The sequence below is a fragment of the Papaver somniferum genome, chromosome 7 (genome assembly GCF_003573695.1).
Source record: "Papaver somniferum cultivar HN1 chromosome 7, ASM357369v1, whole genome shotgun sequence".
Classification (NCBI taxonomy): domain Eukaryota; kingdom Viridiplantae; phylum Streptophyta; class Magnoliopsida; order Ranunculales; family Papaveraceae; genus Papaver; species Papaver somniferum.
In genome coordinates, this window is record NC_039364.1 from 105,303,837 (window position 1) to 105,318,683 (window position 14,847).

The 14,847-nt window shown below is 36.8% G+C and overlaps 1 protein-coding gene across 1 annotated transcript; it reads right to left on the bottom strand.

The window, feature by feature from the left end:
* Positions 1 to 5,213: 5,213 nt before the first annotated feature.
* Positions 5,214 to 12,889, bottom strand: LOC113298043 (kanadaptin-like). The gene is made up of 12 exons (XM_026546688.1): positions 12,379 to 12,889; positions 11,913 to 11,998; positions 11,682 to 11,761; positions 10,192 to 10,247; positions 9,825 to 9,873; positions 8,864 to 9,010; positions 8,507 to 8,602; positions 7,926 to 8,039; positions 7,708 to 7,835; positions 6,829 to 7,070; positions 5,622 to 6,455; positions 5,214 to 5,533 (listed from the first exon to the last, which is right to left on the bottom strand). Exons 1-12 carry the CDS (start codon positions 12,834 to 12,836, stop codon positions 5,484 to 5,486), a joined length of 2,340 nt encoding a protein of 779 aa, XP_026402473.1. The 5' UTR covers positions 12,837 to 12,889; the 3' UTR covers positions 5,214 to 5,483.
* Between the last annotated feature and the right edge of the window lie 1,958 nt (positions 12,890 to 14,847).

A 14,847-nucleotide genomic window follows, 5' to 3' on the forward strand; every position in this document is an offset into this window, starting at 1 on the left:
GGAAAATTTGGCCTCTCAAATTTCTTCTGAATTAATCTCTTCGTCTCATTTTGCATCTTATGATAGCATTAATCATACTAGCCTGCATCCCTTACATGCATCATCTGCATCTCCCAAAACTCAACCTAAATCTGCATTTAAGCACTCAGTCCCGGATTTCCACTCTTCTTCCTCTTCTGAAGGTCTCTGTATCTTGGCTTCAGATACGGATAATTTACTTCAAATTGATCAATACGGCTCAAACCTAAAGGAGCAGACACATGTAGCATATGGCTATTTACCAGTTCCTTTCATATTGGATTCCCCATCTGAGCAACAAGTCGAAATTCAGGTAACCCTAATTTTTATCATTATTCTATTTAAATTCTTTATACTTGGTACTTAATTTAGATTGCTTAGACCTCATTTCTTATCCCCTAGACTCCCATCTAAGTTAGAATTTTATTTCCCAATTTTAGCTTGAAATCTTTTGTGACTTTGTAGTAACAATGAAAATATAGCATGGAATGTGTGGGGTTGTGGTAACCCTTTCACTCAAAACCATCTAAATCAACTGATTAATGTGGATAAACCAGAAATTTTATTCCTTTCTGAAACAAAATCTCAGAAATGATTAGTTAAAGACCTTCTTAAAGATTATCCTAATACACATAGAATAGACCCTATAGGATTAGCAGGAGGCCTAACTCTAGCATAGGTAGATGGATTCTCTTTTGAAATAGTACACTGGAATATTAACATGATCAATATCCGTGTTCAAACTAATTTTGAATCTCAGAAGTGGTTATTAACTTGCTTTTATGGTAGCCCTTACCCTGCTAATAGAAATTTAGCTTGGGATTTTCTTACTGATATCTCTGAACAAGTAGACAAACAATCAATGCCATGGATTCTCTTAGGAGACCTTAATATGATTTTCTGTCAAGATGACAAAATTGGGGGATTACCCTTTAAAAAAATTGTGAATACTATCACAATATCTTTAGCAAAGCAGGTCTTTTAGATTTATGATTTAAAGGTTATGAATATACTTGGAATAATCATAGAGATGATGTAGCTAATATCCAAGAGAGATTAGAAAGAGCAGTAACAAATGTAGAATGGATCTCTCAATTCCCTAATGCTAAACTCGCACACTTAGTGGCAGCTGGTTCTGATCATTGTCCTATAGCTTTAAACTTAGATACTAATTTCATCAAACTAGAATATACATTCAAAATCTATGACACATGGCAAAAGGAAAGCTCTTGTATTCAAACTATTAAAGAGTCTTGGAATCATGTCATTAGAGATAATCCTACTAACTCCTTGATTTTGAACCTTCAAACTCTAAAAACCAACCTAGACTTTTGGAAGAAAAACATTTTTGGTCTCCCTTCTAAACAAATCAAAAGTATTTTATCCCAAATAGATAACTTGAATAACTCCAACCATGTTTACAAAAAAGAAGATAAGATAAAGGAAAAACTTTCTCAATTAGAAAAGCTTTATGATATCGAGGAAGCAATATCAAAACAACAATCTAGGGATAATTTGGTCCAATTAGGGGGGAAAATACTAAATTATTTCATACTAAAACCATGAAAATAAGGAAGTGGAACAACATAGAATGCATAAAAAAGAGTAATAATTAAATTACTTTCAGAAGATCTGAAATTCAAAAATCTCTTTCAGACTTTTTTTTTGAATCTCTTCTCAGCTCCTTCTCCTTCTCCCTCTCTTAATCCTCTTTTATTTCAGAATATTCATCCTTGCATTTCTTTAGAAGAGAATACTTCTCTCAACTCTGTTCCTTCAGCTGAGGAAATTTGGTTAGTTATTAAAAAACTAAAACCAAACAAATCGCCAGGACCGGATAGTTTTCCAACTAGTTTTTTCAAACTCAACTGGGAAACGGTAGGAGAACAAGTGGTCTCTGCTATTCAACACTTCTTTGAATCAGGGGTGCTTCACTCTGAATTCAACAAAACTTTTCTTTTCCTTATCCCCAAAAGTAGACATCCCAAAGACCCTAGTGGTTTTAGACCAATAGGACTTTGCCATACCATGTATAAGATTATAGCTAAAATCTTAGTTAATAGGATGAAACCATTACTTTTTTTTTTATAGAAAGGATGAAACCATTACTAAAAACTATAATCTCCCCTTTCCAGGTTGCCTTTCTTTCTAAAAGGCAAATCTCTGACAATATTGTTATTGCTCAAGAGCTAATCACTCTTCTAAGAAAAAGAAAGTGAAACATGCTAGAATGGGAATTAAAATTGACATGTCTAAGGCTTTCGATATAGTAGATTGGGATTTTTTGATCACTGCAGTGAAGGCATTTGGTTTTGACAATTTTTGCAACCTTATTTTTCAATGCATATCAACTACATCCATTGTTGTTTTGCTCAATGTCTGCCCTGGGAGTTATTTCAATCCTTCTAGGGGTCTTAGGCAAGGGGACCCTCTTTCCCCTTACCTGTTCATTATTTGCATGGAAATCTTCTCTATATTGCTCTTATCTAGTGAAGAAGAGAAGTTAATAAATGATATTAAAATAACCCCTAAGAATAGTCATATTTCACTCCTTTTCTTTGCTGACGACTGCCTCCTTTTCATTAGAGCTGATCTTAAAGAATGTCATAATATTCTAGCTTTGATTGACTCTTTTGGTAAAGCTTCAGGACAGTTAATAAACTTTGATAAATCAGGGGTCTTCTTTAGCTAAAAAGTTCAACCCAAACATCAGAGAATGATTAGTAAATTACTGAAAATAAAAAAAATAGACCTAAAAGACTCGTACTTAGGAACTCCACTCTTTATTAATAAAGCAAAAATAAAACTTTTTGAAGGAATAGTTGAAAAGATGTAACACAAAGTACAAGGTTGGATATGCAAAATCCTAGCTCAGGCTAGTAAAATGGTACTTAATAAGGCAACATTGGCTAGTATGGCTAGCTATCAAATGAGTTGCTTCATTTTACCAAAGAAAATCACAAAAAAAAATGCCTTGCAAAGAGATTTCTGGTGGGGCAAGGAACCTAATTACAAAGGATATTACCAAAAATCTTATTCTTGTCTTTGTAAACCTATAAATAAGGGTGGGTTAGGATTCAAAAATGCTCATAAATTAACTTAGCTATGATAACCAAATTAGCTTGGAGGATGCTAACTGAACCTGAAGCCCTTTGGATGTCACAACTAACGCCTAGATACTTCAGAAAATCCTCTGCTTTTAAAGAAAAAATTCCATCAACTAGTTCAAGGATTTGGAAATGTATAAGTAAGGATATCCAACTTGTTGAACAAAACATTATTTGGGAAATAGGAGATGGCAACAACATTAATATTTGGGATGATAGATGGGTACCCAAATTGGAAGAAAACCTTAGTACTTTTAGAACAGCTACTAACTCTCACTTGACACTTGTGAAGGACATTTAGTAAGAAGTGGAACTCCCCTTTAATTTTTGAACTGTTTCCAGAACATATTGCTAGGAAAGTCAGTAACATTAGAATAGCCATAGACAAACCAGATACACTCAGATGGCTTCTTACTAACTCAGGCATTTTCACTGTTAAGTCTATGTATAACAAACTTAATGAAAGAACAATGAACCACTACAACTTAGGACAGCCAGACTCCTTCTGGAAAAATTTATGGAATCTAAATGTGTCTCAAAGAATTAAAATCTTTGCTTGGAAGTGTTTACAAAATGCTATTTCTACGAATTTGAAATTATCTAAATTTATGAAGGATATTCATCATCCTAACTATTCTTTTGGTTGTCAAGATCATCAATCCATAGAACATCTGCTGCTTTTTTGTCCCTTTGCCAAGTATGTTTGGGCAGCTGAGCCATTCCCAATCGATCTGAGATTTGACAGATCTATTACTTTCTTGGATATCTGTAAGGAATTGTTAGGCAAGAAAGACCCAACTATATCCATAAAAATAATCTTGACAAAAGCCTAGTTCATTTGGAAGGAAAGATGCAACAGTCTTTGAAAAACAACAGCAAACAAGCTCTCAATTAGCTTTAGAAATACAAAGATTTTTAGATTTCTGGTATAAGGATAATATTTCTTTTAGACAAATCACAACGAATAAAATCGAGATTCCTAGATGGATTCCTCCTAGGAGAACACAAAAGAAACTCAATATAGATGTTGCTTGGATTTCTATGGATATGCCTGCAGGTTTTTCTTTAATCCTTAGGAATGATGCAGGCAAGTTTGAACAAGACAGAGCAGGCCATTCACAGCTTCTACCCCAGAAGAAGCGAAAGCTTTAGGACTATTGCAGGGAGCTAAATGGGCGACAGAAAGGGGATTGACAAACTTCAGTGTGGAAGGAGATTGCAAGAACTTTTTTGACTACTTAAATGGGAAACCTTCTCAGATTTTCTGTCAGAATCAAACAATTATTGATGAAGTAAAAAAAGAATTTAATCGCTGCCAAAACTTTTTGGGTTTTTTCTTACATTCCTAGATTAGCTAACAATGTGGCAGATACTCTTGCAAAAAAGGCAAAAACCTTCTTTAATCTTGTTGATTGGAACAGTACTCCACCTAATTGTATTTTGCAAAGTTTAGAAGTAGATAAATCTAATGCAAGGGTTGGAAATCCTAATCCAGCATCAGAAGGCTTTACCATTAAAGATGTAAGGGTTCCTAACTCCCTAAGTTAGTTTTTTGAATGCATTTGAACTTACAAAAAAAGAAAGTATTATGTACTTAAAGTAATACACCGCCGCTTTGCCACACCTCCGGTTTTACACCCGGTGCCGTGCCATACCCTCCCTCTAACATAGCTACTGAGCAACAAGTAACAAAGACAAACATCACCGGAAGCTACTTCAGCTGCACCAGTAGCACTGTCAGAAACAGCCAGCACTCCCTGACCCCAGTAGCACAACCTACAACACCCGCACTTCTTCATCACCACCACATTTCCAACTTCACTAGGTTCTCCCACCCCATCGGCAACGGAACCGACAGCAAATGGTTCAACTGGAACTTCATCAATACCAGTTTCACCTCTACCATCAGCTCTGTTTACTTGAGCTGGCACTCATCACCAGCAGCAAAAAAACCTACTTCACCAGGCTCTGCCTCACCACCAGCAACAGCCATTGGAACAACTGGGCTTGCTACTACACCAGTTGAACCACAAGCTACCATATGTTGATAAAAAGATAAACATCAATAAACTATGAAATAGAACAATATAGACAAGCATTAGAAAAAACACGTTAGAATAAATGCTGCTTTCCCAAGGAGATTACAGATACATCAACAAAATTACATTACAGAACCAAAAAATTGTGAAACTATTTATGGACTTTCAATTCTATCCTTCAAAACTATCAGTGACCATACTATATTCCTATTAACCCATATTTGGGTCCACAAAGATCTGTACCCTGCACAAGATGCCAGGCTCCAGAACCTTGCCTGGTTGATAAAATTAGAGAGAAACAACATAAATGATGGCTAAATTAGTAACCATAGCGCTCGTTCAATGAAGTCCTCCCATCACCCGATTGTCCTGCATGAATTCACTAATGTGAGTCTCTGAGTTGAAAATTGAAATCTCAGGTAAAACAATAAAAGATATGTGAGCACGTAGGAATTACCTTCTGGAGGCACCCAAGTCTCATAGTCTGGATTATCATTCTCAAGAAAATTAGGTTTCTCCGGGCCAACAACTCTTCTGGTCTTTATTTCTTTATTGGGATGGGCAATAATTTTGATACTCTCATTTTCTTCCATATCTTCAGATGCGAAATACCCTTTTTTATGCTTCAATAACAATGCCACAGCATCGGCAGCCGTTGATGCAGCTTCCACTGACAAGGATGCTGTTGTTTCAGGATCTTTGTCATCGTGTTGTTTAGGTTCCTCCGCATGCTTCCGTTTCCTTATTATTAAACCAGGGGCAGCATCTTCAATCTCCAGCACTGGATTCATAGAAGAATTAGTTACCTTCTCAAGAGTCTTCTTCCTATCTTTATAATCAACAAATTGATCTGGCTCGTTGATATCCAGTGGAACTTCCACTTGCTGGGAATCTTTGTTTTTTATGTTATCCGTTGCTCCGAGCCATACAGGTTTGGTGGCCACGTAAACAGCAAATTTACTTTCTTTTACTCCAGTAACCTCAGTTTCATCCTTTCTAAGAGGCTTAGGTTCTTGCGTAGTAGCAATGACGCTAGGACTTTCCAGTTTCAGGATGGGACCATCTTTGGGCTTCTGTAATGTAGCGGAGCTCTTCTTCTTTTCTACTGGTAGTTTCTCTGTGACAGGAGAAGTGGCACCAGCTTCTTTAGATGTTGACACCTCCGTTTTTGATATTCTTCTCTTAGAAGCTTCTCCTGTTGGATCTGCGATTTTCAGCAAGTAGAGGATTCTATCGAGCTCGGTCTGGAGAGAAGATATTTCTGCCTGAAGCTGTGTGGTAGTATCAAGCACTGGTAAAAATGCAGAAAATAGTGTCACCGACATAGTTGTGTTCATGAATTTGATAAATTAATTATATACGGAGCATGAAATTACTCGCTAGATGCAACTACAAGATTCAGCTAGAGTATGCATGGATCAGGCATGTAAAGAATCAAAATTCTCACACATAATGGACAAAAGCTATAACCTTGAAAAAAAACTATACATTCATGTATTCGTGAAGCAAAAGCCAACCCTGTAGACCCTCAGAAAATTTTCCCAAAAAGAAAAAAGAAAAAAAGGTGGAATGATGACCCTAAAAGACTGGATCACAAGAAAGCTCTTCCCAGAGAGCCTTCTTACCAACATACCATATTCAGTCAGCTGTATATGAAAGTTTACCTAGTTGAGACGAAAGCCCAGTCATGTAAGCATCAAGGGCATCATCTCCATTTTCCACTGTTCGCTCAACTTCTGGTATCACTTTGTTTCTCTCACTCGATAGTAAACTTGCTTTGCTCTCTATTTCACTTACGATGGCATCTTTCTTATCGAGAAGAGTATCGGCTGTTTCAACTGACGTGCTTTCACCAGCTTTCTGTATGGGTTTCTTCTTTGTACGGTCATAGAAGTCATCCTCATCACTGTTAAAGATAATATATGAGCAACAGAAATAAACCTCAACGGAGACTAGGAGTAACACCAGACCAGATATTATTCGACTTGTGAAATTTGGACTACTAACAGTTGACAAGCTATTTTAGCCATTTAAACAAGTTTTAGAAAAAGGTTAATGCGAGACAAGGTGAGGCGTTGCCTCGCAAGCTAAAGAAAATGCTAGAAATCAAGGAAATGGGAATTACTAGAACATGAAATTAACAAATTATGAATTCGTCTCACTTAAAGAAACTAATTTACCACCCTAAATATTAACCAACTATTTTGGCTTCTCTGCATGTTATAGTCGCCTCCACTTTGTTTAATCTTCTGTTCAAACTAGCAATTTATAAAGTGTTTAGAAAGAAAATTCCTAAATACACCTCAAGGCGTGTAGTTTGGAGATTTTTTGAGCCCAAAAGGAGTAGGCATCATGCCAAGCCCAAGAGGCTACTAGGGCACTCCTCAATACACCTTTTTCAATACATGATTACTGTTTTCATATTAGAGAACGCCTATTTGCATGATTCTACCATCATACACTACATTAAAAAGTTCAAACAGATGATAATTTTCTAGTATGGTCTGCTCAGCACTACATGATGCAGATAAGCTTGGTAGTACCTTGAAGCTTCATCTTCATCCTCTATAGCTCCTTTGTTCTTACCAAGTCTTTTTCCACCACGTGCACCTAGACTTTCTTGAATACTCTCATTCAGGGTCTCCTCCAAGCTTTCAAGTTCTTCCAGGATCTAATCAAGACAGACAAGTAGGATACAAACTTGCCCTTTCCAAAAGATGAGAAACACAAAAAAGAACAATTAGCATGGAGGGCTGCTGACCTGAGACATTCGTTGTTCATTCCGAGCAATCTGAGTTTGTTGGCCTTGTGTTAATCCACCTTGGGATATGTCCTTTGATCGAATGGCATCAATCTCTTTCTTCATATTTGCTATCTTTTACAGAAAATGACAGTATTAGTAACATGTTTATCCTTTTCTCACCAAAAAGAAAATTATTCAAAAAAACGATCAACAACAAGATTTACCTATGTGCTACTACACCTGCAAGTTATTGGAATAATGGCAAACTAAATAGTGTAGCATGTTTATGATAAATATTCCTAACTGTGTCATTGGTCCACTTAACTGTAAAACACTAAGCTTTTGTGTGTAAATCATTTTGACGGTTGCGATCCGCCACCAACCAGCATGTTAATCAGTAATAATATGTGTACCATATTTTATACCTGTAAAGCAGTACTTAGATGCCCAGAATATAAAGCTCCAGACAGTACAGTAAGGTCGAAGCTCATACTACTAAACTATAAATTTTGAGATGCCATAAACCCTAAAGATAACTAGTATACGTATCATAGATGACACGAGAGTGCGAAGAAGAAAAAACAAAATAGCTTCATTACCTTCTCAGTTCTTTTAATAATTTTTTCGCGTGTCTTCTCCTGCCTCTCAGTAAGCTGCCCTTTGTAGGTTTGCCAGGTAATCTCTTCTGTAACCTCCTATCATCAGATAAATAAGTTGGCGCCTTTAAGAAGCAAATAAGACAAAAAGTAGGAAAGAAAATGATAAATTAAGAAACTTATTATACATATTTCTTTCATTTTTATTACTCTACAAACTTTTCAGAAAAATAGCAAAAACAATCAAGCTAAAATGAAAAATCCTTGAAGTAGTTTATGAGACCAATTAATAGAGTAAACCTATTTTTGCCTGATACAGAAACATTCCCATGTAATATGCAACCTGAAAAGCCTACAAACCTCAGCTTCTTCGATTACATCTTCTGAGAGACCCCATGAGATACCATCGGCTAGAGATGCTTCCAATTTAGCTCGCCGAAGTGAAGCTTCACGATCTTGGGCTTCCTCACGAATCTTAGCACTCCTAATCTTATTGAGGTCACGTTCCTACAACAAAGCCATCAATAATAAGCATTGCCAAACAGAAAATGATAAAATACCAAAGCAAACAAACAAACAAAGGAAATGTGCATTATCAAGGAGAAACAGTACATCAGATCAGATATCTATGCAGGATATATTTACAACGAAAACATAAGTTGAATCAAAGTTGCACCAAGCAACTCTCATATCTAACATATGGACGAGAACAGAAACCTTAATGTCCTAAGATTCACTAGAGTTTTAAATTAAAATAAGAAAAAAAAACGAATAAACACAACGGTTTCTCATAAGTCATATCTAATATAAGACCAGAGAATCTATGAAGGTTAATTAGTTTTACTACTTCCAAGTTCAACCTAAACATGGAGAGTAAAAGAGTAAAAAACACTATAGGAGAGTAAAGCATAATTGTATCTAAAAGATGAATTTCATGTAACCTTGTTTACCATAATATTAAATCTTCAAATGAAGGTACCATCTAACGTTATGGGATGCTTTGTTTTCGTAATGACAGACAGAAACATTCGACTTTTCTTATTGCTTCAGACTGTTTAGTGTCTCAATTTATTAACGAATATAAGCATATGTTTAAAACAGAATGTTTAAACCTTGAATTTAAGTCCAAAAATAACCAGATATCTATGTCCTCTGAGTAAATAGAAATCTCCACCATACCGATGCTTAAATGAGAATCTATGATGCCTAATGACTCATGGCCGTCTTTAACCAGGACAAACATGTTAAATCAGTTAAAACCATAAAATCAGAACACTAACGTCCTCAGCTTTGCAACAATTGAGTGACAGTGCTTTCTTACCGGTGGCATCAGCTCAGAGGGTCCTTGAAATATATACAATCGAGAAGACCTGTTTATCAACAAAGGAGGAAGGGAAAATGAAATCAGTGGTGAGTAGAACACCTTAATTGAACAACTAGAAGATCTAGAGTGGAGATTTATTGACTTCATATGCGAGATAAATATACATGTTAACATCACAAGAGTTGGACATTGACATTCACATCCAAAAACTATATGCAAAGTAACTGCTACCATCCAAGTATGACGCCGTCATCGTTGTACAGAAAAGGATAGAAACATTAGAACTAGAAAGAGACAGTCAAATCAACAGTAATCACACAAAGGATACGCTTTGGAAGATTCAAATAGCAGGGTATGAACTTACAAGCCAAATCGCACCACATCACCAACATGCAAGTCCGTGTAAGTCTTTATCTTCACCTATTAAATTGGCATTAAATAAACATTAGAAAGATGATATTTCATGGTGCACTAGCTACTTACACAAACAGAAAGTGAACCTCATTCTGATGGGCACAACAACATACATGCTCGGTTTATGACGCTAATAGGTGATCAGAATGAGAAGGACATCTGAAACTGTAACAGATATATTTCCCCATACAACTGAAGCCATAACATAAAATAGACCCATCAATAAGATAACCAATGATCCAAGAGACTACGCATGCAACATAAAAACATCAAATTATCAACATATAGGAGAAAGCACAATCTTTCTCGAAAATGTCATGTTCAAAACCAAAATCACCAAAGGTAAAACCATTAGTGTCGCCGTTCATATGCCAAACCATTTCTTACATAAAAGTGATTAGTTGTAGAAGTATTTTTATGGTTATGGCAAGAGCATACATAAGGCTTTATTTAAATTCTCACCATCATAATTTTCCTACCCATCCTCATTTTTGACAGAGCTGAAAGCTGGATAGTGGAGAAAGTGCCCTCCCATTTCAGTCTTAATAAAACTCTCATAACCAATGCAAATTCTGGATAAGTTCTAAGGTCTAGGTATTTCTTTTATTTATAAGCCTTAACCAGTTTGGTCCCCATTTTGAGCCTTATTAACAGTAACTCATTCATAGCTGATTGGGAAAAGCACCTTTAGCAAAACCTCATGTTGATGTTTTTGGGACTGAACAGTCTGGTAAATAGGTTTTGATCTTCATGAAACCAACTTTACCTACCAGCAAAAAGAAAATAAAGGAAACAATGTCAGTCTGTGGTACATTAATTTATGTACATTTACTTTTGTTCCGTCTGGATAACTGGTTTATGACCTAAGGCACTTGGGCCCATAGTTCACTAGCCACTCCAACTCTCAATCCTTTCAAAGGTTAACTGGTACTATAATTTTCATTTCAAATATTAAGTGATATACTGTTATATCTTAAGACTCAGGCTTCCCAATCTTATTTCATACAATTAACTCGAGATCTTCCCAGTTAGGCAAAAGGCATATATCAATCCAGAAATAATAAAAATATACAAAAGGTTAACTAAATGATTTGTGTCCTGGGGCCAGCAGATAATAGGAAAGGCTGGGCCGCCACAAAAACCCATACTTCGTGAGGAAACATAAGTAGTTAAGCACCAACTTCTTGAAATTCATAACATGGAAATATAGACAATAAAATACCAACGATTTAAACTAGCATTGTTCAAACAAGATGACACGGCTTCAAGCAATTGGTTCAAAATTTTCTATATCAGATAAAATGAGTAACATTCATATATTATATATACAATATAACACAATTAATGAACCTAAGTGCACAGAAATTATTTTAAAGACAAAGTTGTGATTATTCTTATACCAACAAAATCATGATTTGCAAAGAAATAACAAGCTGATACCTGATTCTTATTGATAGAAGTGCCATGTGTACTTGCAAGATCATACAGGTATGCATCTCCACTTTGTTTAAATTGGAGAACTGGCAATAAAAACGCAGAAGATAAGTCAGCGAAAAGATTATATGATTACTACAATTGAAAAGAAGACAAGCAAATATCATAAGAGGAAGGGGTACTGTGCATGTGTATTCAAACAAAAAGAAAAGGGAAACATGGAAGAAGGAGGCATACCAGCATGAAACCGAGAAATTGTTGGGTGATCAAGAACAAAATCACATAGATCAACACGCCCAAACATATATGCTCCCTTCGTCGACCTGTAAATCATATGTAGGTGTAGTTAACTCTAATACACAGCTTAAACCTAACATTTCCGACTGCAATTTCAGATATGATGATTCAAATTCTCATGCAGAGAGCCAGGAAATCCAATGAAAGCTACATATTTCCTTGCAAACCCTAACTAATCCATCTAATTCTGATTCCAAATTACATCCCTACCTAAGTTCTGTTCCAATGTAAATCTGACAAGCCATTCAAGCATGTAAGCATAAATGAAAAAATCTCCATGTTTAACAGATGCATCTTTTATTTTCTTGATCACTAAGAACACGAATTCTCATTTGAGAAGTTCATAATAATACATGAGAAAAGCACTTACAAATCAAAAGGAGTGTGAGAGAGAGGGGAAACTTACACATCAAACTGGTCGATTATTGACCCATCCTTAAGAACCTCAAAAAAGAAAGGGTGACGAGGTGGGGCACTCCATGGAGGAATTGAATATGGAACTGTAACATTAACAGGGTCACTAGACTTGGTAGGTTTTGGTTTTGAAATTTCAAGGGTGTTTTCTTTTGATTCTGTAACTTCATTTTTGCCTTCATCATCTGATTGACGCTCGTCTATAATAGAGGTATTAGCAGTAGAAGTGGTTGTAGCAGTACTAGTAGTGTTTTCCTGAATTCCTCCGTCAATTTCTGCATCAATTTTGGAGGGATTAGGGTTTTTAGGAGGGGGGGGACCCATAGGGATCTTCATTGTTCCAGAATTTGAACTACTTGAGGAATTAGGGTCTTGAGTTCCTGTATCTGCAAGAGAACTAATGGATGGGTTAGGGTTTTTAGGTGGAGGAGGACCCATGGCTTCCTTCATTGTTTTTGCGCGACAGAGAAAAACCGATTGGATGACACACCGAGAGAATCGAAATAAGAAACTAGTAGTCGATAAATACTTCCAATTGTCTAAGAGCAACCACAGTCATGAGATGGACCAAATACCAAAAGCCAGATTAAAAACTAAAAAAATTTGGTTTTCCGTGTGTTCAAGCCCAGTGGGAGAATACCAAATTTTGGTGAAGCGGAACTTATATCCACGCTTGATGCGGGACGCAACTTATATCCACGTTTCTTGATGGAGCGTGTTCATAATATGCGTCTGAATGAAACGGAGGTATAATGCGCGCTTGAATGGGACGTAGGTATTATTCACGCCGTGCACGGGACGTAGATGGTAATTGCGTTTGCTGGGACGGAGTTACAAATGGCGTCTCATTCAAACGCAGATAGAAACTGCGTCTGTGTCGTGAAACCAATTCGTCTAACATCTTTCTTCGTCTCTTCTTTTTCCAACACCGACGATTGCAGTAGCTTAATATCAGCCAACCCATCATTCTTTCCAAAAGTTCTCAAACTCGAGCATAACACGAGCAATGCCATATCAGTCACAGCACCATCGGCCAACAACCCCTGACGCCACTGTTCCATTTCTCCATCTTCCGGCAATAGCACAGCTCGAGCAACCAGTTAACACTCTGCATCTCGTTCTGTTGCCGTGAACTTTATCTCTCATTCAGTTGTACGAATCAACGGCCAGTACCATACTCGAGCAAATTTGAGGATCCATTCTTCCTTTGTATGCAGCCATCAACCGATTGGAACAATGGAAGCAACATCAGCATCTCCTGTATCCACTGTTGATGCTGTTAGGTCATCATTATCCCAAGTTTATTAAATCATTACTCATGCCTGAACTCCAAAAATCCATCTAGCTTTCAAAACCATCACCACTGCTGGCTTTTATTCCAACCATTGTGAACCCTTCTCAGATTTTTTTCCTTTCGATAAGAACAACCAGCTTCAGTGAGAAATGCAACTTCATTTGTGTTTGATAGAAGCTAATGAAGAAACGCGGAGGGTAGATGGACAAGAGACGTACATTAAAGATACGCCTAGACACAGACGCTCACAATACATGCGCCCAACCCAGACGTTTTTTATAACTGCGCCTCATTCATACGCCCTTTATACATCCGTCCCATTTCAGGCGTAAGTATTAACATCGTCTGACGCGTTTGAAGGGGGCGGAGTTAATACATGCGCCTGACTCATACGGTGATTATATGCTCGCCTGATTGTATACGGTGATTAAACTTACGCCTGATATCATACGCTCCTAATACTTCCGTCCCACTATATCTTTTTTAGTCTGGGCCGACGACCACATTTGGTCTCAAACCCTAAATTTGGCGACCAAATTTGGGTTTACTCCTCACCACTGCGATACTTTCTGGGACCAAATTTGGGTTTAGTACCCAAATTTGGTCGTGACTGTGGTTGCTCTAAGAGGGTGTTTGGCAACCAGTAAAAATGAGCAGGAGGCAAAGTTTATTGTTTGGGATATTTTGATTTTGGGTCACATAAAACTGACCAGAGTTGCGTTTGGCTCACCTGGAAATTTTAATTAGAGTTTGGATCACAGGACCGTCATTGACGGTTTTGACCATTAGGAAAGTTAGTTAAATGTTGAAATGACCAAATAAAACATAGGGATAGATTTATTTACTAACTCTACCCTTCCACTAGGAAAAATGCTCTTGGCCTTGGGTCAATAAGCAGTTAATCAAAATTGAATAAAAGTAGTGTACTGTAGTTTACTTACGTAATTGCTATTCCACTCGCTGATTACAACACCACTCACCCACATCCAGATCCTAAATTTGAAAAGTTAAAAACCCTTTTGGGGGCGGGTGGGTCACAGCTGAACTACCTTAATCAGTATGATTGAGACATGTGGAATTGAGTGGTAAGTAGTGTTGTGAATGAAGCACTGAATAGCATTTCCGGTTTACTAATTATCCTCAACTTACATTTCTATATGAGCTTGT